This window comes from Lepidochelys kempii, chromosome 2 (genome assembly GCF_965140265.1).
Source record: "Lepidochelys kempii isolate rLepKem1 chromosome 2, rLepKem1.hap2, whole genome shotgun sequence".
Taxonomy (NCBI): Eukaryota; Metazoa; Chordata; order Testudines; family Cheloniidae; genus Lepidochelys; species Lepidochelys kempii.
The window spans coordinates 210,652,683-210,680,019 of record NC_133257.1 but is presented as its reverse complement, the minus strand read 5'-3'; the positions used below and the strand labels follow the sequence as shown (position 1 = coordinate 210,680,019).

The following is a 27,337-nucleotide window of genomic DNA, read 5'->3' as shown; positions in this document are numbered from 1 at the left end:
CTCTGTATTCATGATGAAAATGCTCCTCTAGTGAAAATGCTTTATTATCTCGACACAGAGTAAAACATACAATATTTTACACAAATTTTGACAATCTGAGGCTGCAGTAATAGGGGTTTTTAAAGCCTGCTTTTTGCTAAGCAGACACATAGAAATTATTAAAAAAAACTTTAGCACTAAAATTAAAAGTCAATATCACTCTCAAAGAGCAGGTGCATCACTGCTGTTGGATTGCATTACCTTTTTTCTGTTTAAACAACATGTATCCACAAAACTCCCCTTGCACTTACAAGTTCTCGGGGGAGGGGGGAAGAGGAACAGTTGGCTGGTAAACTGCACACACAGTCCAACCAGAACTGAATAAAGTTTTCAAAAGGACTCCCTCCCACCATTGCAGGGGCAAAACTTCCTTTTGCCCACAAACTGAGGCATGCAGTTACTTGATTTGCTTGTGCACAAAAGAGAAGGCTTTGGAAAACTTGTCTCTTTAGGTCAGGAAGTGGTACTGGAGTGGGATGAGATGTAAAAATGTAATGGCCTAAGCAAACTATTAAGAGTCCTCCCTCCACTGGTTAAATTTTTAGTGCTTCACAATTCCCTTCACAGCCTTTGGAGTTAAGCATCTACTTGGTTCTGTAGCTCTACTGAAAATTAACCACTGAAGTTTTAAAAGTGCTGTTCTGCTCTGTATACAGGTGTCTATGCATAAAAGAATGTTCTGCATATAGATTCCTCTACTAAAACATTTCCTGAGAAATCATTGTATAAGACCAATCAGTAAAAAAAAAAAAAAATCCAAAGCTATATTCTACAATTCTATCTTGTATAAACATCCTTGTAATACAATTTTTTAAACCCTGAACTAAGCAACTTGTCTGCAGGTCAGGCAGCTGTGCTCAGCATCCTCAACTGTCTTCACTCAGTTGCTTTTGTAAACTAGAAAAAAGAGGTAGAAAAATGTTTATTTTATGGGAATCTGATTTTAGATGGTCACCGCTCTGCAGAAGCACACACAAAAACAGAGTCAATTTAACTCTTAAAATACAAAATAATGGTTCAGTTTTCAAATTGCCTTATTCATTGACACAGTAAAGTTGACAGTCTCAAGATTTCACATGCGGTCAAGTTCCACTGAAGTCAAGGGGAGTTTTGCCATCAATTTCTGTGGGCCCAGGCTGAAAAAGTCACAAGTACCTACTTAGATGTTTCAGCAAGTTTCAATATTTTGTGACTGACTTAGGTCTGGGTTAAAGCTCCAAAGTTGTTATTAAATGAAAACAACATTTTGAGAGCCTGATTAGGCAGCACATTTGAAAGGGAGGATTTCAATTCTAAAGCAGTTATGTAATTATCTTACCTTTCAAGATATTCTTTAACATTGTCATAACCATAAAATTTTGCCAAGTGGATGAGCATTCCTGTGGCACAGCGGCCATCACGCTTGCGACAGTAACTGCAGTTACAGACACCACGACAAGGAGGGCAAATCCAATCCTGAATTACAGACAAGGAGGGAAAGATAGAGGGGTAGAGTTATCTACAGAAGTATTAGATGCAAACCTGTCTTCTCCAACCAGTTTACCCACCCAAAACAGCAGAAAGTGCCACTGTTCTGTAACAATGCCTTATTACAGGGCAATATTGTATTTCATAAACAAATACTTTAAAAGATAATATTAATCAATCTTTTGATAAAAAAATTTGCAGTACTGAAGAACGAACGAATATCCATTCTTTACTTGGAATTTTTCAAAGCTCACACTCAACAAATTCTAGTAGTACTGATTTCCCTGGGGATATAGTGTTGTAACAGAATATAAAAAGCAGGGCTCTTCTGTTCGAGCACCCTAGGCTCAGGTGATAAAAAACCTCCATTATTAAAATACAGGGTAACTATGGCTGAGTCAGATTGAAAGGTTGGTCCAATTAGCTGCAACCAGGATATAAAGAGAGGTGGAACGTCTCTGAGCCAGAGAACAAGGCAGAGAAGGTCCTCAGGCAGGATCCCTAGGCTAGGATTTATGTTTAAATTACAAGTGAAGCCAAATTCCAGGAAGGGGTGGGTTTGGACACTAACTCAGAGGCTGTATGAAAGAGAGCCACACGAGACATTCAGTTAATCTGAAAGGAAAAACATTTTTAAAAATGTCTTTTAAAAGGACATTATCACTTTTTAAAACAGACCGGGGGTCAGAGCAAGGAGAGGAGGTCTGCTGCCTGCAACACGTGACTTCAGGAGCTGCATTAGACAAAAACGAATGTGGCCATTGCTCTGGGGGGCAGACCTGAGACCTTGTACAAAAACGTTAGTCTGTCATGCTGAAAGGGGGATCTGATTACCTCCACAAGAATATGAAGGGGGGGAACCAGGATAGTGTCTCAGAGGGGAGAGCAACAAAGAGGCAAGCTTGAAGAGGAAACTTTGATTATGTTAATTGTATGTGAATTGCATAGACAGCCAGACCCCGTGAAAGGGAGGGATTTGGACACGACGGGTCTATGCACTCTGCTGAGGACAGGATAGGGGCTCAAGGAAAGAAAGGAGACCCAAACCTAAATTCTTGAGGTTCTTTACTTCCCAATCTTTAAGTTTAGTATCTGAAACAAGGTGCTTGCATTGCAGACCAGATCAGTAAAAGCATCAGGAAAGGAGACAAAAAGCTACACAAGAAATTGGAAGAATCAGGCCCCCTTTCATCTTCTAAGCCTCATGAGTTTTCTTTCCCCCACCTGAGAGCAACTAAGAGCAGGCCGAAAGTCCTGCAATCTCATTCCTACCTCAGCAAGATAAATATAAATCACAGCCACACTACTGTGGTAGAATGTTTGAGTTTCATGTTATCCAAGAAATCCACGATGATTGTGAAGCTAACAAAGCCATAATCATACTGTCATTTTAACCCAAAGATCTGAATACTTGCTGGATCCAGAAGTGCCGATTTCACATCTTCACCATATCGATTACGAAGACACGGTCCACAGAACTGTCCTCTCACACCCCCGCACCCTTGATTACGACAGACTGTCTTAGTATCAATAGTTTTCTGCCGACACTGGTGGCACGTACTACCCTAAAGTTGGAAAGGAGGGAGAGAGATGTGTAAAAATTCAGCATTTCACATCATGCTGAACTTCTTGACTCCACGTGGAATTCTCTAACACACCTCTCAGCTGGAGGTGGAAAGTACTCAAATTTCTCCTTGGGAACCAGAGGCAATTAGATTAATAAAACATTAGGAAAAAACACAACCACCATGATTATTTCTACAGTGCTCACAAGTACGCTAGGTATTGTACAAAACAAAGAGATGGTCCCTGTCCTGAAGGCTTAGGAATCTAATGTGCTACATGAGCCCTATGTTATATTTCTGGTTCCAGTCCACCCATGGCAAACGCTAGGAACCCACAGAGTCACTGAGCAGTGATTTCTCTAGAAGAGTAAGGTACACCATTGATACAAACCAAAAGGATCCCCATGCAAGTCTTTGTGGCCAAAGCATGGGCCCTTAAGGGGGGGGGGGGGGGGGAGGATGTTAAAAAAGGGAATATGGCGATTCTCTGAACTCTCAAAGGATGCAAAGGTGACTCAGCTGGGGAGAAAAGCACTGCCTAAGGGATGCATATATTTACTAGTCAATAAATTAGACTGTCCTCCTACAGCACCTGCAATCCACTGTGCTAGAAATTCAAACCTATGGCTCCCCCAGGGTAACAAGCACCACTAACCCAATCTTTGCTGGCAGTGTTTCTGAAATCAAAGAACCTGAGAGAGAGAGAGAGAAAGACAAGTGCAATCTCCATAGGGATTTAAAAAAAAAAAAGTGATTACTGCAACTTGTTTATCCTCCTTCCAGTAAGGCCACCAGATGAAGAACACGGTATTGCCTACAAACTAACAATATCCACCATTCTAAAATTCCAGGGTATGAGATAATCTTCGTGCAGTGATCCCTGTGACAGCATCAAACCCCAAAACAGAGAGGCTCATGTTCATTTTAAATCTATGCACAGATAAGGTTGCAAAGCAGGTGTTTACAAGAGTAGCCCTGCTTATGCAGCAACATGCCACAGACATGTATTAATGTCCTTTTGAATAACCCTTGCTCTTCCAGGTTTCAGCACTCCTCTTGCGTGATAACACTTCAGAGTAATTTTTGGCAAGGGAGATGGGAACACAAATGGGATTTGGAGCAATTTGCTTCCAGGTCACTAGCTTATACTGCGCCCAGATCATTCATGGCTATGTCCACTTCAATCTAATAGCCCTTTGGTGGAAGGGAATTAGTGGTCTCAATAGAGTTCCCACTCAACAGGTAACAATAGCAAAACACTGCCACAACTGGCACCTGTTTGCAGACAGCAAGAGATGGCTATGCATAGATCGTGCACTACCTTCTCCAGTGCTCCTCTGAAGCAAGGGAGAGAAGCTTCCCTGCTGTCCCTGCACAGTAGATACACACAACACTGCAGTCTCCAGGCCTCTTATTCTGGCACTTTTCAATGAGCATTATATTCCCTTCATGAAATGAAGTAGTTTCATCTTCTGCCCCTCACGCTAAGCAATCACAAGGAAAAAGCAGGCACCTACCAGGACTTTATCATAGATTTTATCTTTAACTGTAATTGCGATATTCTCCAAGTCCTCATCAGTAATATCTTCAACAGGACGGTAAGATGAATATTTAGATGACCTCCTTCTTTTACGCATTCCACAGTCACCCTACAAAACAAACCGATCTCATCATCTTTTGTCTTATGATGGGTGAAGTGCTTTTACCTTTAGATCAAATATGCTCTGACTATAAGAACAGAACATATAGCTAGAGTTTGTGGTCACCTCCAAATCCCTATCCTCCCTCCCACTCCAACCTTTATTGCTCTCAGCAGCTCTAGCTCTCCTCCTTATCCTCATTCCCCTACCCCTTCAAACACCCTCAAAATCCTTATCCTACCACCCCATCTTTCTTTTCCTCTGAGGAAATCTGCTACCCTTCATACAGCTGGCATTTGCCTCCAACAAACTCCTCCCGTTTTCCCTCCAATTACAAACAATCCGTTTTCTCCTTCACAGAAAAAGATCACTACCATCCACCTTTTTATATCTCTTTCCCCTCCATCTCCAGCACCCATTGAAACCTCCACAGCTCTACTCACAGCAGCCTCTCTTTCTCCCCTCTGTGACTCATCCTCAAGAAAGGTGGTGGAAGTGTTGGGCATCTGCCATGTCCAGCACCTTCCTCCTTATCCAGTTCACCCCTTCATTTTCTTTGAGCAATCTCCCCACTAGACTCTACACTCCCTCTCCATGTAACTTATCTACCAGCCACCAACATCCTTCTCTGGACTTTGATACACCAAGCTCTCCTGCTTCTCCTTCCACCCCCATCCTCCAGAGGTTTCAGCTTCCACACTGATGTCCCATCTGACTCCTTAGTCTTTGCCCTTCAACACTGGATCAAGTCTCCAAAATGGCCGCTCACTCAGCTTCATCTTCTCTCAGCACTATTCCCTCTGATTTTTCAGTAACTGAGTTCCCTCTACAACCAGCACCTCTATTTCAACTTTGCCCACCTTTTCATACCGTGACCTCCCAATCCATCGGTGTCTATGACTTCTCTGAGCTCTCTCCTGATTTTCCCCTCCCTCTCCTGTTGTTTAATAAAATTAACTCTACTTTCTCCTCCAGCACTGATTTTTTTGCAACTCTCCCCAACCGAAGTCCACCCCAACAAATCTCAGCCCTGGCTTACCCCCAACATCCTATTTCTGCATGCCTGTTCTACTGAATGCCTCTGGCCACATGGACATCCATCTGAAAATTCATTCTCTCCTCATTCCCTTCTGCCACATCCCTCACCTAATAGTGCTAATTTTCCACCTCTGTTGTTGCCATTATCTTGTGGTAGCACACAAAAGGACCCAAGCAGGATTACAATCCTATTGTGGTTCAGCATGGCACACAGACATAACAAGAGATAATCCTTAGCACAGAAAGTTTACATTTAATAGCAGACATGACACATGAATATGACTGATAAAAGGAGGAATGGGGTAGGAGGACAAATGTAACATCACACGGCTCCAACAACATTTTGTTGCTTATTTGCAAATTCTGACTTCTTTCTCAAGTCTTCTCTCATCCTCCTCTCTCTCCACACAGGTTCTTACCAATTCTTAAACTGAAGTTCAACAAGCTCAGCTTTGATTTCTGCTCCCTTCTAACACTCTCCCTACTCCTCTGCCATCATCAAGAGTGAAGCTGTTCACCTCTCCTCCCATTCCCTCCCACCTCCTTATCACCCCACTCCCTAGCCTGCCTCCAGCCTAGCACATTGTGGGCACTACTGGATTTCAAAGACTAAATAATACAAATATTAATCTGATAATCATATAATTAGATACACATTCAAATGGTATGGGTTACATACTGAAATAGCTTGGGTGACTAGGGGTGGGGGAGGCTCCAGAATCCTTTTTTCTCCTGCTTCTAATCCCAGCACAAAGGTTCTAAATGCTAGTTAGCTTTCTGCTGCATTTGTCCCCACTCTGGCCAGCTCAAAGTAGCTTAAGTGACATCTCCAAAAGACAAAGGCTAATAAACAAACTAAACTGGCAAATACCCCACTGAATCTCTTCTTTATTAGGAGATTTTGTTGTCTGTAATTATGAAAGTGTTCTGCAAATTTAGCCGCAGACACAGTAAAGTTTTCCAAGGCAAATTTCTCAGGTGGACGAGCGTTTCTGGTTGGGTTTGTACGACGCTCTATCTGGCCTTCAGAAAATGTTCTCCTCGGGGTTTTCTTCTGTTTCTGGAGGAGAAAAAAAAAAGTGTCTCATCAGCCTCACTGTTGTGTGTTTGGGACAGGGAACTACCAGAGATTATATGGGCATGGGACTACCACACCTATACATGTATTTGCATAGCTCTAGGAGGTCATCCTAGCAAACTTGGTGCCACAAACAAATTTGTAGGGAAGCTCGCTAGATGGGGAACTTGCTGCAATTCTCTAATTGTTACTTTAAATGAAAAAGTGAGCATATACGTACAAGATGATAAGTGGGGAACATTGTCATAAGGATAGGGGCATTCTAACACTATATCCCTAAGGTTCTTTCCAGAATAAAAATACAGAATACATATTACTGGAATCCAGAGATTTATTTGAAGTAGGTTTAATACATCACAATAAATACTTGAAGAAGTGCAACCAACAAGGAGCTAGCCTTTCACATGTTTACAATTTGGTCACAAATGACTTCATTATCAGGGCAACATTTTACAAGGACTTCCCAAAGTCAGGAACATGGATGTACAACCCTCCTGGAGTACGTGTGGACTTGGATTACTGGATAAATTAACATTATCCCACAGTAATCACAGAGGATTAGGGATTTCTATGCTGGTAGCCAAAAAAGAGATGCTCCAGAGGTAGAACATAGAAACATCATGCTAGTTTTCCCATCACAGTTCTAATGGAAACACGGACTTTAACAGAGAGGAAAATTAGCAAAAAAACAGACAGGATCTGAAAACAGTAGTAGTTTCTTCACCCTCTTTAGATTTCCAGCTACAAGATCCTATTTGCCCTCCAACCACGATTCTCAAATATACACATTTGTTTGTCCAGTGTTTCATGAGCCTCTCTGGGTCTAAGTTAATGGAGCAGTGCCTAATTTTAGATCTGTTTCTTTGAATATACATTGCTTAATTTGAGCTGTTTCTTTACCTGTATATCATGGTAGCCTAGCCCTGCCGCTTTATATAACTAATATTAAGTCAATACAAATAAAATTACAAAAAAAAAGGATAAAAATATTCATCAGAAGACACATCTCATTCAAGTTCAGCAACAATATGTATTATATTTAAGCAAATATGGAAACTTACAGAAGGAGTTGAGGTGGGCATTTTCACTGGAAACAGTTCAGGTATAGAATTCAGTTCTGCTAACAACTGGGCAAGCTGAAATTAATAAAGATATCCTATTGAAGTCTCATTGCAAACTTGCAAATATTTAACCTACTCAGTCCTTACCATGCTCTGTTTTCACACACACTGAGTTATTTCAAATCCCAGTGTAAATAACCACTCTTTAAAACACTTCATTTAAACCTCTACCCCTAAACGTTCAAAGCTCTAGAGCAGATTTTAGCACCATGACTCCCATTGATTCGTACTGAAGTCGTGCAGCTAAAAATCACATCCAATGCTATCAAATGTGGCTCTAAAGAAGTGTGTTATACTGAGGTTACAGTATCCGTGACTAATAATGACTGAAATTTGCAGTTAACATGGGAAAGCTAATCGCTTGACAACAAGAGTGGACCTAACTGCACCAGGGGATTATAAGAGGTTTTTTGTGGGTTTTCTTGGCACATACTTTCCTAATACAAAATTGCTGGCACACTAAGTTATTTTGACAGTGAGGACTTGGGCTATGTACACACTACAGCTTATGTCTGTATAAGTTACGTCACCCAGGGGTGTGAATAAGCCAGCCCCCTGAGCGATGTAAGTTACACCAACCTAAGCGCCAATGTGGACAGTGCTATGTTGACAAGAGAGCTCCTCCCACCGATATAATTACTCCAGCAAGCGGTGGTAGCCAAGTCAACAGGAGACCTCTTTCCTGTTGGCATAGAGCAGCTGGAAGCTCTGTAGTGTAGCCATAGTCTCAGTGACTTTTGTTGGCTGGTCAGAATTTTCTCCTAGTCATTCTTTATCAGAACCCAGTGAAAACAGTCAGAACCTTCCCTTATAGAATACCCCAGCATGAGCTCTCTATTAGTGAGGCCACACTGCCTCATTCCACACAGCAGATTGGAGCTGACCTATAGTAATCAGGCTTTGTGTGTGTAAGAGTATAAACACACCCCTTTGCAAAACAATGTACTAAAAGACTCCTGTTGGTCGGCACCCCCACCCCACAACAAGTGTGATGTCACCAGCACAGTGCACTCTAAGCAAAGTGGCATTAATACTCTGTTGTACTTATACTATACGAGAGACCCTGGACCTGTGCCTCTTCTCTACATCACCTTGGCTGGCTGTTTTGAAATACTATTGACTTGCCCTGAAGGGACTCACCCCCTGGGCTTCAACAGCTGCTGGCTTTAGGGAGCTTCATAAGAAGGGAAGACCTTAAATGGGGAAAATGGTGGCGATTCTTGACTGCCAAACATCTGAGACAGCCATGGCAGAACCGAATGTGGTGTGAAGAGGCCACAAAGAGTGCATGACATTTCTCAGTAAAGACCTAATACGCTTTTAATTACTATCTAAAAACAGTCACATTTAACACCCTCATTAGTGATCTGGAGGAGAAAAAAGGAGACATTAATGAAATTCACAGAGATACTGAACTAAGAGTAGCTGTAAATACCAGTAAGGACAGCACAATTATATAGAGGAACCTAGATAGATTAGAAATAAGAGTATGGCCATGTCTACATTTATCAGGGGGTCAACGCATGGCAATCGATGCATCGGTGGTCGATTCAGCAGGTCTAGTGAAGACTTGCTAAATCCGCCACAGATCGCTCTCCCGTAGACTCCTGTACTCCACCTGAATGAGAAGAGCAAGAGGAGTCGACGGGAGAGCATCTCCAGTCGACACTGCGTAGTGCAGACCACATGGTAAGTAGATCAAAGTACATCGACTTCAGCTACGTTATTCACATAGCTGAAGTTTGTGTAACTTAGATCGATCTCCCCCCATAGTGTAGACAAAGCTTAAGAAACTACAAAATGAGCTTTTACTTGGAAAGATACAAGCCAATAGCCCTGGGGGGAAATAATCAAATATTAATACCCAATGGGAAGCAGAAACATGAGAAGCAATAAAGCTGAAAGGGCAACAGACAAACCTATACCTCATTTGGGTTCCATCACCATATGGCAGCAGAAAAGGCCAATGGACTTTGAGCTGCATACCCAAAGGCATCAGGACAAAGAGCAGGAAGGTAATAGTCCCCCTCACACACTACACATTAGTATAAGAGGAAAGTTTTAACTCTAAACTACACTTCTCAAACAAGTGAGCATACACTTAGAGATGCAAAAGTCTTGATTGCTTTATCTTATTTTTCCATTTAGTAAACTGAAATAGGTTTCTCAGCCAATGTAAATTAGCAACTCTATTGTATAATGACACAATGGATCATTTAAAGTTAATGGATGGCAATGCCTTTTGATAGGGTCTGGTTATAAGGTATGTCTTCACTACAGAGTTAACCTGGACCTTTACTCAGTTGTTGCCCCCTAATCCTGCTCCCATCCACATGTAAAAGCCTCTACCCTGAGTTTTGTGATACTTTTAACCCAAGCTAACTGGCAAGGCTCAGGGTATATAGGCTAGAGCCCAGATGAGGATTTCACTCAAGCAAGTAACCCACACATTTTGTAGTTAGGACACAAATTAAACCACTCCAATGCCTTCCCACAATTCTCCCAGTGAGCCCAGGACAGACAAGTACTCCCACAATTCACTGGGAGTGGCTCAGTTTACTGTAGCACAAAGAATCATGGGATATCCTCCCAGAAGGCCTAGTGACACACATACAAGAGAGTGCAGCACCAGTGTGGACACAATAACTCAAGTGTGGCTTTGCAGTGACTGCTCGCAACCAGGCAAGGCTAAACTGAGTGCTCAGACTCGGATGCCAATCACCCAGTAAACTCTGCAGTGAAGACATACCCTTAGTGAGTACTGGCTTTTGCTTGCTTTGTCTTACCATGGCTTTATTTTCTTTGATGTTTATAGCTCTTTTAAGCAGAGCACTGGAGCTTTCTTCCCGCATCTCTTTAACATCCTCCTCAGACTCTGAGGCAGACCCTTCTAGTTTCTTCCATTGCTTGCTGCTTTTCTCTCTTGTGAGAGTTTTAGGGGGTTTATTGTCTTGCAAGTGTAACTTGGAAATAGTTGGTTCAGGCACCTTCTTCTTGGCAGACTTTCTTGTGGGGAACTGAAATGCCACACGAAGGCCAAAGCTTCTTCTCTTGGGGTAAGCCTTCTCTTCCTCCTCCTCCTCCTCACTACCCAGTAAAGATAAATTATTGTTCTCGCCATCACTCAAATCTGATTCCACGGGCTGAAAGCAGAGATAATTAATATGATATACTGACAGCTGTCACATGGGAACAGGCCACTTTTTATCCTCATTATTAGCAATAGACTATGACTAAGTATCAGAATCTGAAAAACTGGAAACTTCATCTTGTGTTTAGCTAAACCAACAATTAAAAAAAAAAAATGCTCAGAGTGAGTGCCATTCTGCCCTTTACAGAGACCAGTGCAATGTCCATTAACCATGTAAGGATGTGGGACTTTAGTAGCACATAGATTTCGTGCTGGACCTCTGCACAAGAGTGAATTCCATTTGGTGTGAACAGCAACCAATCCTCCTTCCCTTAAGCAGATGGTTCTTCATTACATGCACTAGTAGATATTCTCCATCTCTGGCTTTTATGATACATTGATTAAATATTAAAGAAAATTTGTAACAACATTTATCTTCAGCACAAATATTTTACATTGTTAAATAACAAAATAAATTTCAACCAGCTGCATGAAAACAAGAGGATTACACAAGGAAAGAAGAAGGGGGCAGGAGGAGTCTGTATGTGTGTCTTAACACAATGAAAATGCTAGCTTTACCATCATTCCATTCGCATTGTTTACATCCAGCTCACTCGGAGCAAAACCTTCAAACACTTCACTTTCTGAATCAGTGTCTTCAGTGAAAATTCTCCTCAGTTCTTCAGTCAGGTACTTGGATTGAAATCGAACATCCTGTTGAGCAAGCATACGAAAATCACAACAGCTAGGACGCAGTTTGCCATACAAAGAGCATTCATATAATCTTTCCCGTCCAAATCAGAAAATGCTTAATGTTAAGGAGTTAAGCAGATGGTATGCTCCTGTGAAAACATTAAATGCAAAACCTGTCACAAGAAAAAGACACACTGGATTTCATCCCTATCATTTATTTCAAATGAACATAGATACTCTCCAGTTCTGCTGTCTTTTTAAAAGGTGACCTGCAGAGGATTTTTTTTTAATTGAGTTTGTCTTTTTTGATTCATTATGGTATATAAAGCAGACCTGAAAAGGATCTGCTTTTTTTAAAAAAAATAATATATTTTTTTAAAAAAACCTCAGATATATCAACTCTGGTCTTCTCTGGGTTCACTGGTGTTGTGGGGTCTCAGAAGATGTATATTATTACCTTTCATACTTTAGTGGAAGAGGGAGCTTAATCAGCAAAGGTTCCCTCTCTCCAAAAAGTCAGTTCATCACTGAAGTTAAATACGTGAAAACAAAATCGAAAAGTTTTAAACAAACTAACTAAAAATCCCTTTTGCTCAAAAAGAACCCCCCAAATACCTTTTGGGCCGTGCTTGCACATCATCTACTTAAACAAAAAAGGGCTGAAGCCCATTTGTTTCCCCTTTGCACAGCATCATTACGCACAATGGGTTTACTATACATATAACAAAAAAGCTACAATATATGTCCCATGATGAGGAAGGGAGATTTTAAAAGAAACAATATAGAAAACAGTCAGAGCCTGTGTCAATGTGTCATTATTGCCATCTTGAAAAACAGGACTAGCTCAGGGCAGGGGATGTACACACAATCATACTGCACCTGCCTTTTGAAACTCAGCATTCTTCACTTGAGACAGTTTACGTCCCCAGTTTTTCTTGGATGTTTTAACTCCCACACAAGATACAGAAATGACCTCTCATACAACTGCACTTGGCTAAATATCTTTATTCTCTCCTTCAATTCCCTCCCATCCCCGACTTTAATTATACACTTCTTTATGTTGAGATAATATCTGGTGAAAAATAGATATAATAGATGAGTGGAAAAACTTGCAGGGGAATAGAGGAAAAATCATTGCATATACTGTTTCTTTACACTTAAAACATCTACAAATTATTATGGGTAATTGGAGTGAGTTTTCTCTGAACAAAATTACTTTGTTCTTTTGTTGATAGCTGCACTGCAGCTGTTTGAGAAAGGAGCAAACACAAAAGGGAAGTAACTTTAAAGTGAAATTGTATTTCTCTTTGAGAAAAAGTGTTCACTCTGTACTTGCATAAAACTTTGCAGCGCTGGCTAGAAAGACTGTCAGTCAGTTTGTTACAGTGACTGAAAATAGGGAACGAGGACCAATGACGTGCAACAGTAAAGTGCGGCATTTCCTATACAGAGGTGTCCTTAACAGTAATTTTACTACACAGGAAGCAAACAAGCAAGGAGAAACTAGTGCAAATAGGCTATGTCTACTCTACAAGTGCTACAGCAGCAGACCTGCAGCAGTGCAGTTACACCGCAACAGTGCTGCAACATAGGTGCTTTCTACATTGACAGAAGGGATTTTCCGTCTGTGTAGTTAAAACACCTCTTCAAGAGGTGGTAGCTAGGTTAACAGAAGAATTCTTCCATCGACTTAGCTGCACCTATACTGAGGGTTAGGTTGCCTAACTACGGTGCTTAGGGAGTGAAATATTTCACAGCCCTGAGCAACGTAGCTAGGTTAAGCTAATGTATAAGTGACACAAATGAGAAAATTACATGAGAGACTTTCAGGCAACGCTGCAAGGGAAGAGACATGCAAAACTCTATACTGATAATAGAATTTGTTTATCTAAGTCCCTGTGAACTACTAAGACACGAACATGACCCAATTTATATTGATTACCCCAACTTCTTTGCCCTTTCCTGCCCAGTTCCACCCTGCAGAGCTTCTCTTCCCTTCCCACTCTTTTGCTCTTTCATTATAGGATAATTCTTCCCTAGGTAAATCTGCCTCTTGTGCAGCATGCACCTGAGGCTCTTCAGGGCTTAAATTATCCAAAGGATGCTGTTTTGGAGAGCCGGAGGGTGAAACTCAGGGAAGAATCTGTATTCTTCGAGACCAAGGAGCGGAGATCGGGGATTTAAAATAATTCATAATAGCCTAAGCGCCCAAGCGGAGAGAGTGGGAGGGAGAATATTACAGTCCACTGGAAAAGCCCTTACAAAGGTCATTCCTCCTATCCCAGTCTTGACAGCATACGGTATTTTTACTGTTCCTGATCAGACTGCTGCATTCAGCAACATTGATCACTATCTCTTCCTTGCCTTCAATGATAGTACTCTACTGGGTCTGTTTTGATGGGTTAAAAAGGTGTGGTTTATGTTTGCTTCACTGAAGAGTCCTCCACCTCCTCTCCAGGTCCCTATATACCCACACAATCTCTCTCGGTGACCTCATTTCCTCCCAGAGTTTCAGCTAAACCTTTACACTGATGACTCAAATTTACCTCTCGTCCATAACTTCCCAGTACTGTTGCTTCTTCCCCTTCAATATAATAAAAATCTGCTCTTTCATAACTAACATCACTACTAAAACCTTTGTCCAAGCATTATTCATCTTTTTGATTACTGTAACTGTCTTTTCCTCACATCTTCCACCTGCAGTCTATCCAAAATACCACGAAAGCCAACTTCTTCCTTCCAGTGTGCTATGCCACCCCCTTTCTTGAATCTCTTCGCTAGCTTTCTGTCCCTTATCACAAAAAAACAAACAGATGTAAGTTCATCACCATCAAGCCCAGTAAACTTCGCTCTCATGTAAACCAGTTTCTCTTAGAATAGAATCATATAGTTGGAAGGGACCTCAGGAGATCATCTTGTCCAACCCCCTGCTCAAAGCAGAACCAATCCTCAATTTTTGCCCCAGATCCGCAAATGGCCCCCTCAAGGATTGAACTCACAACCCTGGGTTTAGCAGGCCAATGCTCAAACCACTGAGCTATTCCTCTTTGCTCTCTTCCCAGTGTCCTTCTCCTCATACTCTCCACTTCCGATACTTCCAACTGCCAACTCAGAGAACAACAAACAAAAAAACCCTACTATATCTAGTCCTCACACAGGTTGGCTATTCCATTGCCAAGGCACAAAATGATATCTGAGAGCCTCAATGATATAATGCTAGCTGGTGATTTCTACAGATCAAAGGAATAAAAACGTGTGCTAGCATCATGGTACTGAAACAGCAACTCAAAGAGTGAGGTTCCAATAGAATCCCACTTCAGTACTGCAAACGTGCAACTGATTCATAACACCACATTTTACTGAGCTGTAACGCATTCTCCACGGTGGCTATCACTGAATGGCCATTTTTCTCATGCTATGTGGGCAAGTTATGAATACCAAACTCACTCTAGCCTCTCCTCCTAATGAAGAAAGGAAAATGGATTTCATTCATACAAGACCCTTTTTAAAAGATCATTACAAATTAAAAGGAATTAAAGGTGAGTAGTTTTTTGTTTCTAATAAAAGAATGATAGATTTCCACTTCTGCCAAGAGTTAAGGTCAACGCTGCTCTGAAACAAATTCAAAGAAGTTTTACTGTTCCAAACCAATATACTAGGGTTTATGAAAAAATGTTCCTACCTTTTTTGCTGACTCCAATGAGTCAAAACTATCAGAGCTGTCATCTGAGGACAAGGTTTGCATGGGAACATCATCTCCAAAACCAAGAAAATCCTCATCATCACTAGGGGAATTAAAAATGTCAGCCACTTCCTTGGGTATCTGTTTTCAATTCAAAATGAGATGGAAGACAAAGTCAGTCATTGCAATAATCACCTACTAAAAACTCTAAGGGGAACAGCAGCCTCTTGTTCATTTGTCACTCTCTTATTCACATACAAATATATATTATATAGAATATGTAAAGCAGAACTGTATCTCAATAAGCCAAATTCCACAGGACGCTGTGCAGACTGCTTTAACGTATAAATACAGGCCCCAATCCTACCGACATTTCTGCATGTGCTTAATGTCATTCCATGGGGCAGCTCATGGGAGTAAAGATAAGCACAATACATAAAAGTGTCTGCAAGATTGAGGCTACAGATTTTAGTCACAGAAATATGCCATATTGATCTTTAGATCAAGGTTTAAAGTAGTATCTTCAAACTCACTACCATCTGCAATCTAATGACACAGCAAACTGTTCAAAAATGAGGACTGTCACAGATTTCAGGCATTTCAGAAAGGTCTGTCTGTGCAAAGAGACTTCAATTGTAGGGTTTTATCCTTTTTGTAACTATATTTATAGTTATAATAAACAACAATTTGCAATTTTTTTAAAATAAAATTAATAATATGCATTTAATACTCATCACCACACAAGGCTTATTTTGGGACATTCAGTAAGACAAACCAAAGGCATGCTGCCCAGAGCTCTCTCAGCTAGGAACTCAGAATTTAATCAGCTGGGAAGCTCTGGACAAAGACACCTTCCAGGTCTTCTTAAAATGATCAGGTTTGTGCTCAATCATATTTTCACACAAGGAGCAAATTCCGGGGGCACAGCCCAAAGGCTAAGAAAGTTCTGCCACCAGCACCCAGAGCTTCACTTTTGTGGCGTTACATTCTAACATTCTAGATAAGCCTAACTAATGGTGGCAGGTCAGAGATGGTAAAGGAGGTCCTTAAGGCAGCTCTCAAGCCTGTATCATTTAGAGCTTTTGCATATTGCCTGACTGAATGAATATGCCTAACAACTGTACAAACTTGGATAGAAGGTGCTCTGCATTGTGTGGTTAGATCTAATTAATGCCCTTTCTTACCTTAGTGCTTCAGAATACATATTTATACACTGATTCAAGCATAGCATTACTTGATTGACAGAATGCTTTAGGAAAGACATGCTAAGCTAGACAGTGTCTTCTCAAGTGCCCAAACTGCTCACCAGTGATCAGGGAGTTCATCCTCAGAGCAACGTGTACACTTCAGGCAAACTTCTCTTATTCATTGTGTGGATCTCTCTTGCATATTCTGAACTCATTCCCCACATGCAACTTCCAGTGAAATTGATGAAGGCACAATAATGCAGGAGAGAGATCCACAACTGCTTGATGAGAAGGATTCAAACAGAGTTCACAAGGTTTTATGTTACAAGAGAATGCTCCCTAAGTGAACTCAGATATGCAGAATGCCATGTGGCTATCTCCATTAGCAGACAAAACTAAGGAGTTCCTAAATAACTCAAAATGATACAGATTTTCTCAAGCTTTCATCTTTGCCAAGAGCAAAGTTTTTCCAAATGGTAACTGCCATTTTCCAAACATTGGGGAGGGGGGAGAAATCAATCATGTTACTGGCCCACCTCCACTTGGCAAGTATGTAATAATACAAGAACATTTAAGTGCCTAATTTTATTCTCATACTGTTTTTTTGCCAGCAAACCTCCACAGATGTAAACAGATTCAATCCTGACTTATACTGGTTTAGGCAAGATCAGAATCACTAAACAACTGGCCCAAGCTAGCAGACTGAAAGCAGTTCAGTCACTTCAGCTAATTCACTAATGTACTTTAGCTGGAGCTGCACTCACCATACTAGAGTTTTAGAGTTTTCCCCAATCCCAAATCCCCAAATATGGGCAGCCAGAATACCACTCCTTTGCTGTGGAGAAATTTCATTCTTCACTCAACAGAGAAGGGTTAAAAATGGAGCACTATACATTTTAATGACTTCATGGAAAAACATACAAGGAGCTGTGAGCCTTGTTGCTATGATTAAATTGCTTCCAGGAACAACTGCATTAGTTCTTGTGCTATTGTACAGCTGAGCTAGCCACTGCTGCGATTACTGTATGCCTAACTAATTTCTTCTTCTTCGTCTATTACTTCTGCATCTGCACCAGAGGAGCTATTATGGGGGTGTAATTACCGATTATGAACAAAGGAAAAAAACCATACTTTCCCAGTAGAGGACCTCTTTTTGATCTCTATGCATTCTCAGATACTGAGGGGCTCTGATTAAAGTAACTTGCTGCAGAACTTCAAAAGAGACTTTTAGTTTGTGACCCCCTCCCTTTGATTTTCAAGAGTCTCATTAAAATGTTTAGGAGTCCCCATTCCGGCTAACTGGTTTAATTTAATAGAAGCAAAGAAGGCATGATTTATATAAGGTGGACATAGTCAATGAGTTTGCATAGGATACCCTGCTAGTGCATCATAAAAGTTACGTTCCTGGTACCAAGAGCTGTCATTTTCCTGTCCATCTCCTTTAAGAGATTCTGTTCAGTTCATCAGTGATTTACTAATTACTATGCAGTCTACATACCATGCATAACTGGTTTTTTTAACCTCTGTGCTCCAACTGTATCAAAAATCCAAAGTGAAAGCAAAAAAAAAACAACAAGAAAATCATCATTTCTAAAGGGAGAGCAGATTATTTGGGGCTGGGAAAGGGAAAGGATAGAAACAGTAGATTGTGGAACTTGATGAAACTGCAGATTATTTTAAACTTTGCTAATTTTTAAGCAGAAATTTTGAATGCATCAACTGCTGGTTCTTCCCCTTTTATGAAAATACTCTGTGCAGCATAGCTGTCTCAATCCTCCCTGCTCAGAGTTGAAAAGCATGAGCAATGCAAGACTAGAGTCAAATAGCCCTTAAAGCATGAGGGTTTTGGAGAAATGGACAGATCTGTAGGGCATCTGCTGGTTTCAAGCATTTCTTTTTTAAAAAAGTTGTAAATATAAAAGTTAAAAGAAAAATACATTCACTGTAAAAAAAAAAAAAAGACTTTTAAAGCACCATACAAAGGCCGTGTTCAGCAATTTTGTAAATGTCACAACGTTCTGAATCGGGTGCATCAAGCATTACATACACAGCTCTACTGCTGCAGGCACAAAGTGCATAGACCAAAACATCTTTGTACATTTCTCATCATTTAACTTGTTTATTTCCTATAGTCCTAGAATTCACACAACAGGCCAAATTTACTCCTGATGTAACACAGCACTGATAGTAACAGAGCTACACCAAAGATGAATCTGTGCCAATGTCTTTTGTATGGTGTGTCACGCTCTATTCGTTGTGTAAAATTTTGACAGTCATGCACTTCATTCTCTTGTTACGGATCAATCAAAATGCATTCAAGCAGCTAAATAGTTCTTACAATGTTAGATCCTCTTCTTTTAATTCTGGCAAACAAAATAAAAACATGTTTGCCCTAAACACATGTAAAAACACTGGTTGAGAACTGCCTACTCAATGTACTTGCAGGATAGAAGCACCTCACAGAGTTTCTAACTTTTCACACTGGCATGCTGTATTTTAAAAAAAAAAAAAAAAAAAGAGCAAGGGAAGGGAAATAACACTCCAAATATGCTCAAGGAGAATTTATACTGAATATTCCAACATAAAACACGTCAGTTAAAGTGAAATTAAATCTGCAGGAACATAGCAGAGATCTAAGCAAATATCTTTCAAGAACATTAGAGGGACACAAAAAACAAATGTTGAACACCCAGGAAAAGCTTGTAACAAACCAAAACCTTTGAAATGATGGAATTTCACAGGTAACATAGCCCATTTTGGCTTGGAACACGAACAGTAGCCTAAATCTAATCCAAACCTGAACTTCACTTCCTCAGACCATGTACATTAACAGTACATTTTAAGATGTTTATTTATATTGCAGGAGCACCTAAAATGTCCCAGGTGCTTTCCAAATTAAGGTAAAAAATAGTCCCTGCCCTAAAGAGCATACAGTCAAAACATTTCCAGAATAACCTCGCTTACTGAGTTGTAAATATACCTGGCCTTTGGTCTGATCCCTGAAAAGCATCCCAAGACACTCAGATACTTAATGCTTTGCTAGGTCTCAGTTTCTTCATCTCTAAATTTGAAAAAATGATGTATCTTATCTACCTTTTTTTAAGAATGGGGAGATCTTTGTACAAGAGTCACTCTAAGTGCACTCATATTAGATACAAGACATAGACAGTGAAATTGATGGCATTGCATTGGTGTAATTCAGGGAATCTGACTCATTTGAATATGCAAGTTGACAATTCTGCTCCCATTGTAACCAAAGGCTGAGAACGACACACACACAAAAACTAGCTTAAAACAGATTTTAACACAATAAAAAAATACAAAGTTTAAGTGACATCTTGGTATTCAACATATGTGTATCATATTTTCTCTCTCTGCAAGTCAAAACAAGATTTTCCTTACTGCCAGCAGTACAAACTGCATCTGAATTGTTACAGAGAAAAATAGCCAGGTGGTGTGATTTCTGTTTTAGACATCAGGCAACAGGAAAGATTCTGGAATCAGAATTTAGCAGGCAGCTTTGTTTATGCAAAGTGCAGAACAGAAGACAGTTCACTGTTCTGTACATCTGTGGTTTTGCCATGCTAGGAGGAATAGACACTATTTAAAGGGACACTCATAATGTACGTTTGTTCATATCTGAGCTCTAATGGATACAAATTCTGAAAGATAAACATTTCCACTGTAGTATCAAGTATTGCCATTATATGCACAAGTTACCCTACAACACTTTTCAACCAACCATTATAATCTCCATTACTATCACCATTCCCACCGTTAGCATCCTTTTCAACAACAAACAAAAGTAATATATAAGATGAAAATGAACTTTCATTATGTTACATCGTAGTCTTTATTTTTGCAGTTTCTTTATATTGTGAATAGCGTTGCTGTGGCCATGTTAGTCTCAGGATATGAGAGAGAGACAAGGTAGGTGAGGTAATATCTTTTATTGGACCAGCTGATTTTGAACCTTCCACCAAGCTTTCAAGCTACACAGAGCTCTTCTTCAGAACCTTATTCCACAAACAGAAATTGGTCCAATAAAAGATATTACCTCACCTACCTTATCTCTCACAGTGTGAATAGTCAATTTCCCCGTTTACACTGTACAGTTCAGTTGCTCAGTCTCCACAAAAACTGGATGGGGGACTAGGAGCTGAAACCTGAAACAACTTTTAACTAATTTCTTTAAAAATAATGTCCCTTTAACTAAACAGATACAACTGGGAAGACATATGGGACTGAAGACTGCTAATGTTAGGTCTTGTCTACACACATGGTTCAACTAAACCATTAAGCAAACCTCAGCAAACTTGTGTGTGAACACTCCTATTTCAGTTTAAGAATGGCTAATTTCATTTTAGCTTAATCAACTTTAATTAAACCAAAAAAAGCTTGGTTTAGACCAAAATGTGTGTTCACACATCCTTTTGCACCAATTTAACTAAATCAGGTTAAAAATCACACTTTAAATTGGTGCAGCTGTGCATGTAGACAAGTCCTTACTTGCAACAATCCTATGCACATCAACAGGCCTAACTGCATACGCAAAGCCAGCAGAAGTTCACCCATTCTGAACAGGAACTGCATCAAAAACAGATTTTCACGGAGTAACTTCTGAGCACATACCTACTTCAAGGCTTACAATAGTTATTTGTATTACAGTAGCATACAGAGGCCCCAGTCAGGATCATAGCCCCTTTGGGCTAGGTACTGAACAAAAAAAACCAGCAAGAAAATTCCTTGCCATGAACTATTTACATTCCAAGGCTTGCTCCTACAATCAGATCCATAAAGATCAATATGACAGTAGAATCAGGACCTAATTTAAGACACACTGTAATAAGTGGCGATAAAAGAAATGGAAGGAAGATGGGAAAGGAAAGGAGAAGAAGAGTGACAATGATAGGAATCACATGATTACACACGTTTCAGAGTAGCAGCCGTGTTAGTCTGTATTTGCAAAAAGAAAAAAGGTGCCACAAGTACTCCTTAGAGACTAACCAATTTATTTGAGCATAAGCTTTCGTGAGCTACAGCTCACTTCATCGGATGCATCACGAAAGCTTATGCTCAAATAAATTGGTCAGTCTCTAAGGTGCCACAAGTACTCCTTTTCTTTTTAGGATTACACATGTTCACATTAGCTATGTAAACAAGTAGATTTTATTTTAAAAAAAAAAACATAGCTATCAGAAGGAACATATCACAAGTCTTTGACCATTTACCAAATGGTATCTGTTCACAGTTTCTCTCCAGAAGCACGGTACAAGTTGGCTGTAGTTGAAGGGGCTTTATGAAATAGTTTGGGATTCCAGCCACAAGAAGTGTCATGGAAGAATGCATGAAAGTGCTTTGGGAGAAGCAGAGAAAAAGGTAATGAAAAAAAGCACATATACTTGAGAGATCAAACAACATTAAGACTTTTGGAATACTTAAATACCATCTGAGAGGAAGATAGGTTATTATCGCCACAGTGGTATATTGTGAATTTTTGTTTTTTTCATGAAAAGCTATGATCTTTATTGCCAACCTATTATTGAAGACGACTCTTCCATTAATTTTTAGCAAATTTGGCTCTATATATGTCTAGACTGGAGTATGGATTTCTAAGTGGTTTTTAATTAGTAATTAAACTGAGTTAAGCTATTTTATGGTAAAATAAGGAATATCTGACTTCTCATGAAGTCTTATGACAAGCAACTTATTTACAATATTGTGTGATATGACTCTTTAACCCTAGACCTACAAAAAGCATTTTCCAAAATCACAAAGCTATAACTTTCCCCATTGTTTATCATTACGACCAACCAGCCTTTATAATCAGGAACCAAAGCCCTAATGCTGCAATTTAAGAATGTGGGCAGACTGCTACACCTACATGGAGCCCTTCAGAAGTCAACGGGACTCAGCATGGGCACAGCAATCTATCCACACATTGTAAATCACAGGAATGAGATTGAACAATTGCCTTTTTATAGGTGGTGTGAACCTGCAATCCATAAAGATGCTTTCCTAAAAGACTGCTAACATAATGAATATGAGAACAGTATAGATAGTGTGACCATACTTCAAATTCTCTCTCATTTCTCCGATCAGCTCTTCCCCACAATACCCAATTTTTCATTGATACACACAGGGAAGCTGGTTATTTCTGATTTAATTTTTCCTGAAATGAGAGCAGCATCCTCTCATCTACTTCTGAATCCCAGCTTTCCAGACAGCAGACTTGCACAGTACCATTAAGTTGACTACTAATACAGTATAGAAAAAAATAACCCCAATTGTGCTAGTTGGCGCTGTGGAGCCATGGACGTCAATGGGGCTTCAGGCAGGCACATGGGTCCACCTGCCTGGAGTCACTTGCAGGCCTGGGGCCACAGATGGTATTTTCTAGTGATATTAACTTGAATTCTGTAAGTCAATGGCAATTTTACAAACTCCAAATATATGAATCTCTGTGATACCTGAAATGAATATTTGGTCCTGTAGATTAAACTTCTATAAAAACTGACACTTGTTTTTACAAAACTCCAGTTTTAAGAAAGCTTTGGATGCCTCCCAAGACATTTGTAAAACTGGGGTTCACTTGTATAGCAGTATACACTCTACAGATATGTTTAAATTAGGCCTTTTGGTTACCAAACAATATAAACAAACAAAGCAGGTCTTGTGGCTCAGAATAGTTGGCTAGCGATTGGCTAAAATGGGGTCACATAACTATCCCACCAAACTAGTTTGTGTTTATAATCTTTGAACCTCACTGGGTTTTTTAAAGGAGCTAACATAGTCAGACTATATGATGATTCAGAGAGACAAGGAAGCCTGAAACACATCTGAACCCCTGAAGGCACTGGCTCCATGTGGAGTAAAAACGTGACTGGGGACAATAATGTTATCTCCTTGTAGCACCAGGCATTAATACTTTGCACTTCCATAAAACGCCTTCCTTCAGTCAAAGGATCTCAAACAACTTTACAAGCACCCAACACTCCCTAATATCTCACTTTCAAACTGAGAGAACCTGGGGATCAGGTAAAGTTGATGGGGCAGAGCCAGGAACAGACTTCAGGTTCCTAATGTATTTGTATGGAAGACCATGTACTAATTTAAACATCTTTCTGCTTCTGAAATGTTTAATAAGGGCTCTAGTTTGTGTTCAACTGCCCACCATGTAAAGCTGCTTTCCCTTAAGCTTAACAGATCCACTAATCTTACCTCAATGAAATTATGATACACCGGTACGTTCTTGGAAAGCCACCACATGTATTATGCCTGATCCTGCAAACACTTTCACAAGTAACTTTATGTACCTGAGTGTCCCTTTAACTACTCTTTGCATGTGAAGTTCAACAAGACTACGCACAGGTGTAAAACTAAACCCCAAAAGCCTAATCTTGAAAACATTTACACACATACTTGATGTTACTCACATGCGTGTTTATAGGACTGGGGTCTAAACTAACATTTTTAACACAAATCAGAGGAGGACAGAAGCAAAAGAACTATCATTATTAAAATGTGTGCGAGTCAAGCTGCCCCAAAGACTTTTTATTTTTAAGATGGTCTTTTAAAAAACACTAAAAAGAAACTCACTGACAGATTAGGCCAAACATTTGAAGATTTGATTAAAAAAATACAAAATCTAATATTAAGATGTTTTAAAAATACAGTTTTGTTTTCATTTCCTTAAATACTGCAGAACAAAGATAGCAGAAAAACAAAAAGGAAATCTAACTACAAATAACTAACGCTATTTTATTTTTCCTAATGGTATTTTGCACTCAGCTTTGACAAACACAACAAATCAATTATATTTTTAGTGTTTAGTTTTATAATATAAGATCACAATATCACAAGTGAGGGAACTTTTTAATTTTTTAATACACAGTAGTGTCCGCTTAAATATGGCTTCAAAAAACTTGGGGTTTGAATTTTAACACTGTCGCTGCTTATCATACAGCAGGAGGAAGCGGGGGGCGTGGTGTTGCCAGCCCCCTGCCAGCTAGTCTGAGTGCTGATGTTCCCAAGTGCAGACAATAACGTCCCCAAGTTATATTCCAAATCTAATATGCAAGAAATAGATTCACACTAAATTAGTGGAAAATATATGAAAAGGGAAGGCTGGCACATCAATTGAGTAGAGACCTGCAGGAGGAAAAGCAGCCCTACAAAGACACTGGAAATACCTCTCCCAGCAACACCAAGCAACTGATTCATTATTTGAAACTTTTGAGAACTTTTTTCTGACAACTAGGGTTAATCAACTGCCTTTTAAGAGCCAACCTGAGAGCCAGGCAGACTTGCAAACAATACAGGGACCAAGTTTGCCAGCAAAGCCAGGCCAACAGAGCAATGACACCACCCCCACCCCCCATCATCACCCTCCTCATTAATCAGAACGCCAAGGGCTACCCCCTTTGCAATGCGCAGAGGGGTCGGGGAGGAGGAAAGGGATGCAGGCAGACCCAGGAGGAGGCGGCGGCTTGCTCTAGCCCCAGCGCTGGGTAAGAAGCCCTGCAAAAGCAGCCCAGCGAGCTCTCTTTGCAGGACACGCTCCACGTGGTGGAGAACAAACACAGGCGGTCGCTGCTGGATCGGGGGGGGGGTCTGGCTCAGCGGGGCAAGAGCGCTGCAATGCCCTGCCACCGGCGCCGCCCGCTCCCCGGGCAGATGCGGGCAGCAGGCGAGGGCGCCTCCGCACGGGCGGCACTTGGCGCCCAGCTGCCCAAGGCCCGCGCCCCGCAGAGTCAGCGCGCTGCGGGCGGGCGGCCGGGCGGGCTGGCGGGGAGGGGGCCTCTGGGCGCGCCCGGGGCCGCCTCACCTTGCACTGGGTCACCGCTGCCATCCTGCTGCGACCCCCCCCGCCCGGGACGCGCCGCCGCTGCCCCAGCCCAGGAGCTACCGCGCCGCCGACGTTGGGCCGCAGAGCGCGGCTTCCCCCGGACGTGCGGGGGGCAGGGCGGGCGCGGGGCCCAGCTGCAGCCTCCGCCGCCTGCTCCGCCCGGGGGCGACGCGCGGGCTGCGCTGGGCCCGCCCCCGAGCCCTGCTCGCCTCGCCGCGCCGCGACTGCGAGGCGCTCGTCACCCCACTCCTGGGGGGCCGGCTCGGGCCGCAGACTGAGGGCACCGCGCTACCCCTTGAGCGCTGCGCCCCAGCTAGGGCCACCCGGCCCCCGGCGGAGACAGGGCGAGGGCCCTGGCGGGGATTTGGCCATCAGCCTGGCTGCCCCTCCCGGAGAGGTGCTTTAAAACCCCTGCCCTCCACCTGGGAAGCGGCTGGTCGCTAGGGGGGCCTCGCTGCGGTGCACTGCAACAGTGCCACTGAATCGGGGAGAGCGGGCTGCAGCGGGGCTTTGCTCCCATGGCCTGCGAGCGAGGCAGTTAGTTGGGACAACTTAGCTTCCATTCCCCGCGCTGCCACTCAGGCCGTTGGGCCTGGTCTACACTGGGAGCGTTTTGCATGGCTATACAAGCAGTGCACGGAGAGCGTGGCTGCAGTTTGTACCAGGAAAACTCCGCGCTGTTGCTCATACAGCTGATTTAAGTCCCTCGTCTTTCGCCACCCAGGCCCCGTGTGAAATAAGCTACACGGGGGAAAGCAGTTTGCTGGTATAAGGATCTGCAGGAGGGTCTTCCAGTGGCATAGCTATGTGGGCCGCAAATCAGTCATAAACACCCCTCCGACCAACATCGCTGTGCTGGGAAGAGTTTGTAGTGTAGTCTCTCTGTAAAATAGGAATAGGCAATAGCCTTTCCCTACTTCACAGGGGTGAAGTAAAGATCAGTCCATTAAACATTGTGCAGGCACGGGGATAATATGGTAATGTGTGCCCCAGTGAGTTCCTTAGATATAACATTTCTCTCTCGAACCTGCTGCTTGCTATGCTGGTGGTCACCCTCCATCCCTGAAGGGGCTGTATGTCAGTCCCACAGCTATTTATTAACCCCTTATCTGTGCTGATGCTATGCTCTTCCAGTCTTCAATCCAAAGTGTTCATAATTCATGAGGAGTCAGTCCCCAAAATCATGATTGACATAAAAATCAGGGGTATTTGTAATTGATCTGTTTTGGTGTTTTCTGGTTTTTTAGTCTGGAGGTTTCACGTTTTCAAACTTTTCTCTGAAATAAGAAGAGCAGGGTTTTGGTGGGGGTTTTTTGTTTTGTTTTTTAATGAAAGCCAAGATTTGTGACTGCAGCAGCTGAAGCTTTAAGAAAAACACCAAATATGATGAGACTTGTGATAAAATAAGACTGTGAAACCTCCCATCTTTTCAAGTAAGGAAATTTAAGCCCCACAAGCAAGTTCGTTGGGAGAAATGGTAGGGCTTAAAGCCATATTATTAGTCCCCTGATCCCTCCTCCAGCCTCAGCTGTTATAACTTTTGCCTCTGGTAATGGCCCTATGGGGCCAATACGCTGGATCACCACAGCACAGCATTCTCCAGCACACCTGTGAGGGAGTACAGATCCAGTCATGCTGGCTTTACATTGCTAAGGGAGTTCCCAGCTATGCCTTTAAGGCTGCAAATGGGCTGTACGATGGGCCAGGATGTGTTCCTAGATTTATTTATTGGGCGAGAGAACTGTAACAATTACTTTCCAATACAAATGAAATATTTATTTCGTAGTCTATTGTCAACACGTCCCCTTCCCCCTGCCTCCCATAACAAAAACAACCAAAAATAAATGTA

At 41.5% G+C, this 27,337-nt stretch overlaps 1 protein-coding gene across 3 annotated transcripts; it reads right to left on the bottom strand.

Annotated features, from left to right (window-relative positions):
• Nucleotides 1–14: 14 nt before the first annotated feature.
• CDCA7L (cell division cycle associated 7 like) lies at nucleotides 15–25,682 on the bottom strand. 3 transcript variants are annotated; one of them, XM_073333747.1, is made up of 10 exons: nucleotides 25,468–25,680; nucleotides 15,454–15,594; nucleotides 11,658–11,792; nucleotides 10,735–11,091; nucleotides 7,889–7,963; nucleotides 6,621–6,809; nucleotides 4,589–4,720; nucleotides 2,922–3,071; nucleotides 1,358–1,494; nucleotides 15–936 (listed from the first exon to the last, which is right to left on the bottom strand). In XM_073333747.1, exons 1-10 carry the CDS (start codon nucleotides 25,489–25,491, stop codon nucleotides 906–908), a joined length of 1,371 nt encoding a protein of 456 aa, XP_073189848.1. In that variant the 5' UTR covers nucleotides 25,492–25,680; the 3' UTR covers nucleotides 15–905. The 3 variants fall into 3 exon arrangements, with proteins under 3 accessions (XP_073189848.1, XP_073189849.1, XP_073189847.1); XM_073333746.1 differs by lacking the exon at nucleotides 15–936 and adding an exon at nucleotides 952–1,175 and having other exon boundaries at nucleotides 25,468–25,681; XM_073333748.1 differs by lacking the exons at nucleotides 15–936; nucleotides 15,454–15,594 and adding an exon at nucleotides 951–1,175 and having other exon boundaries at nucleotides 25,468–25,682.
• Between the last annotated feature and the right edge of the window lie 1,655 nt (nucleotides 25,683–27,337).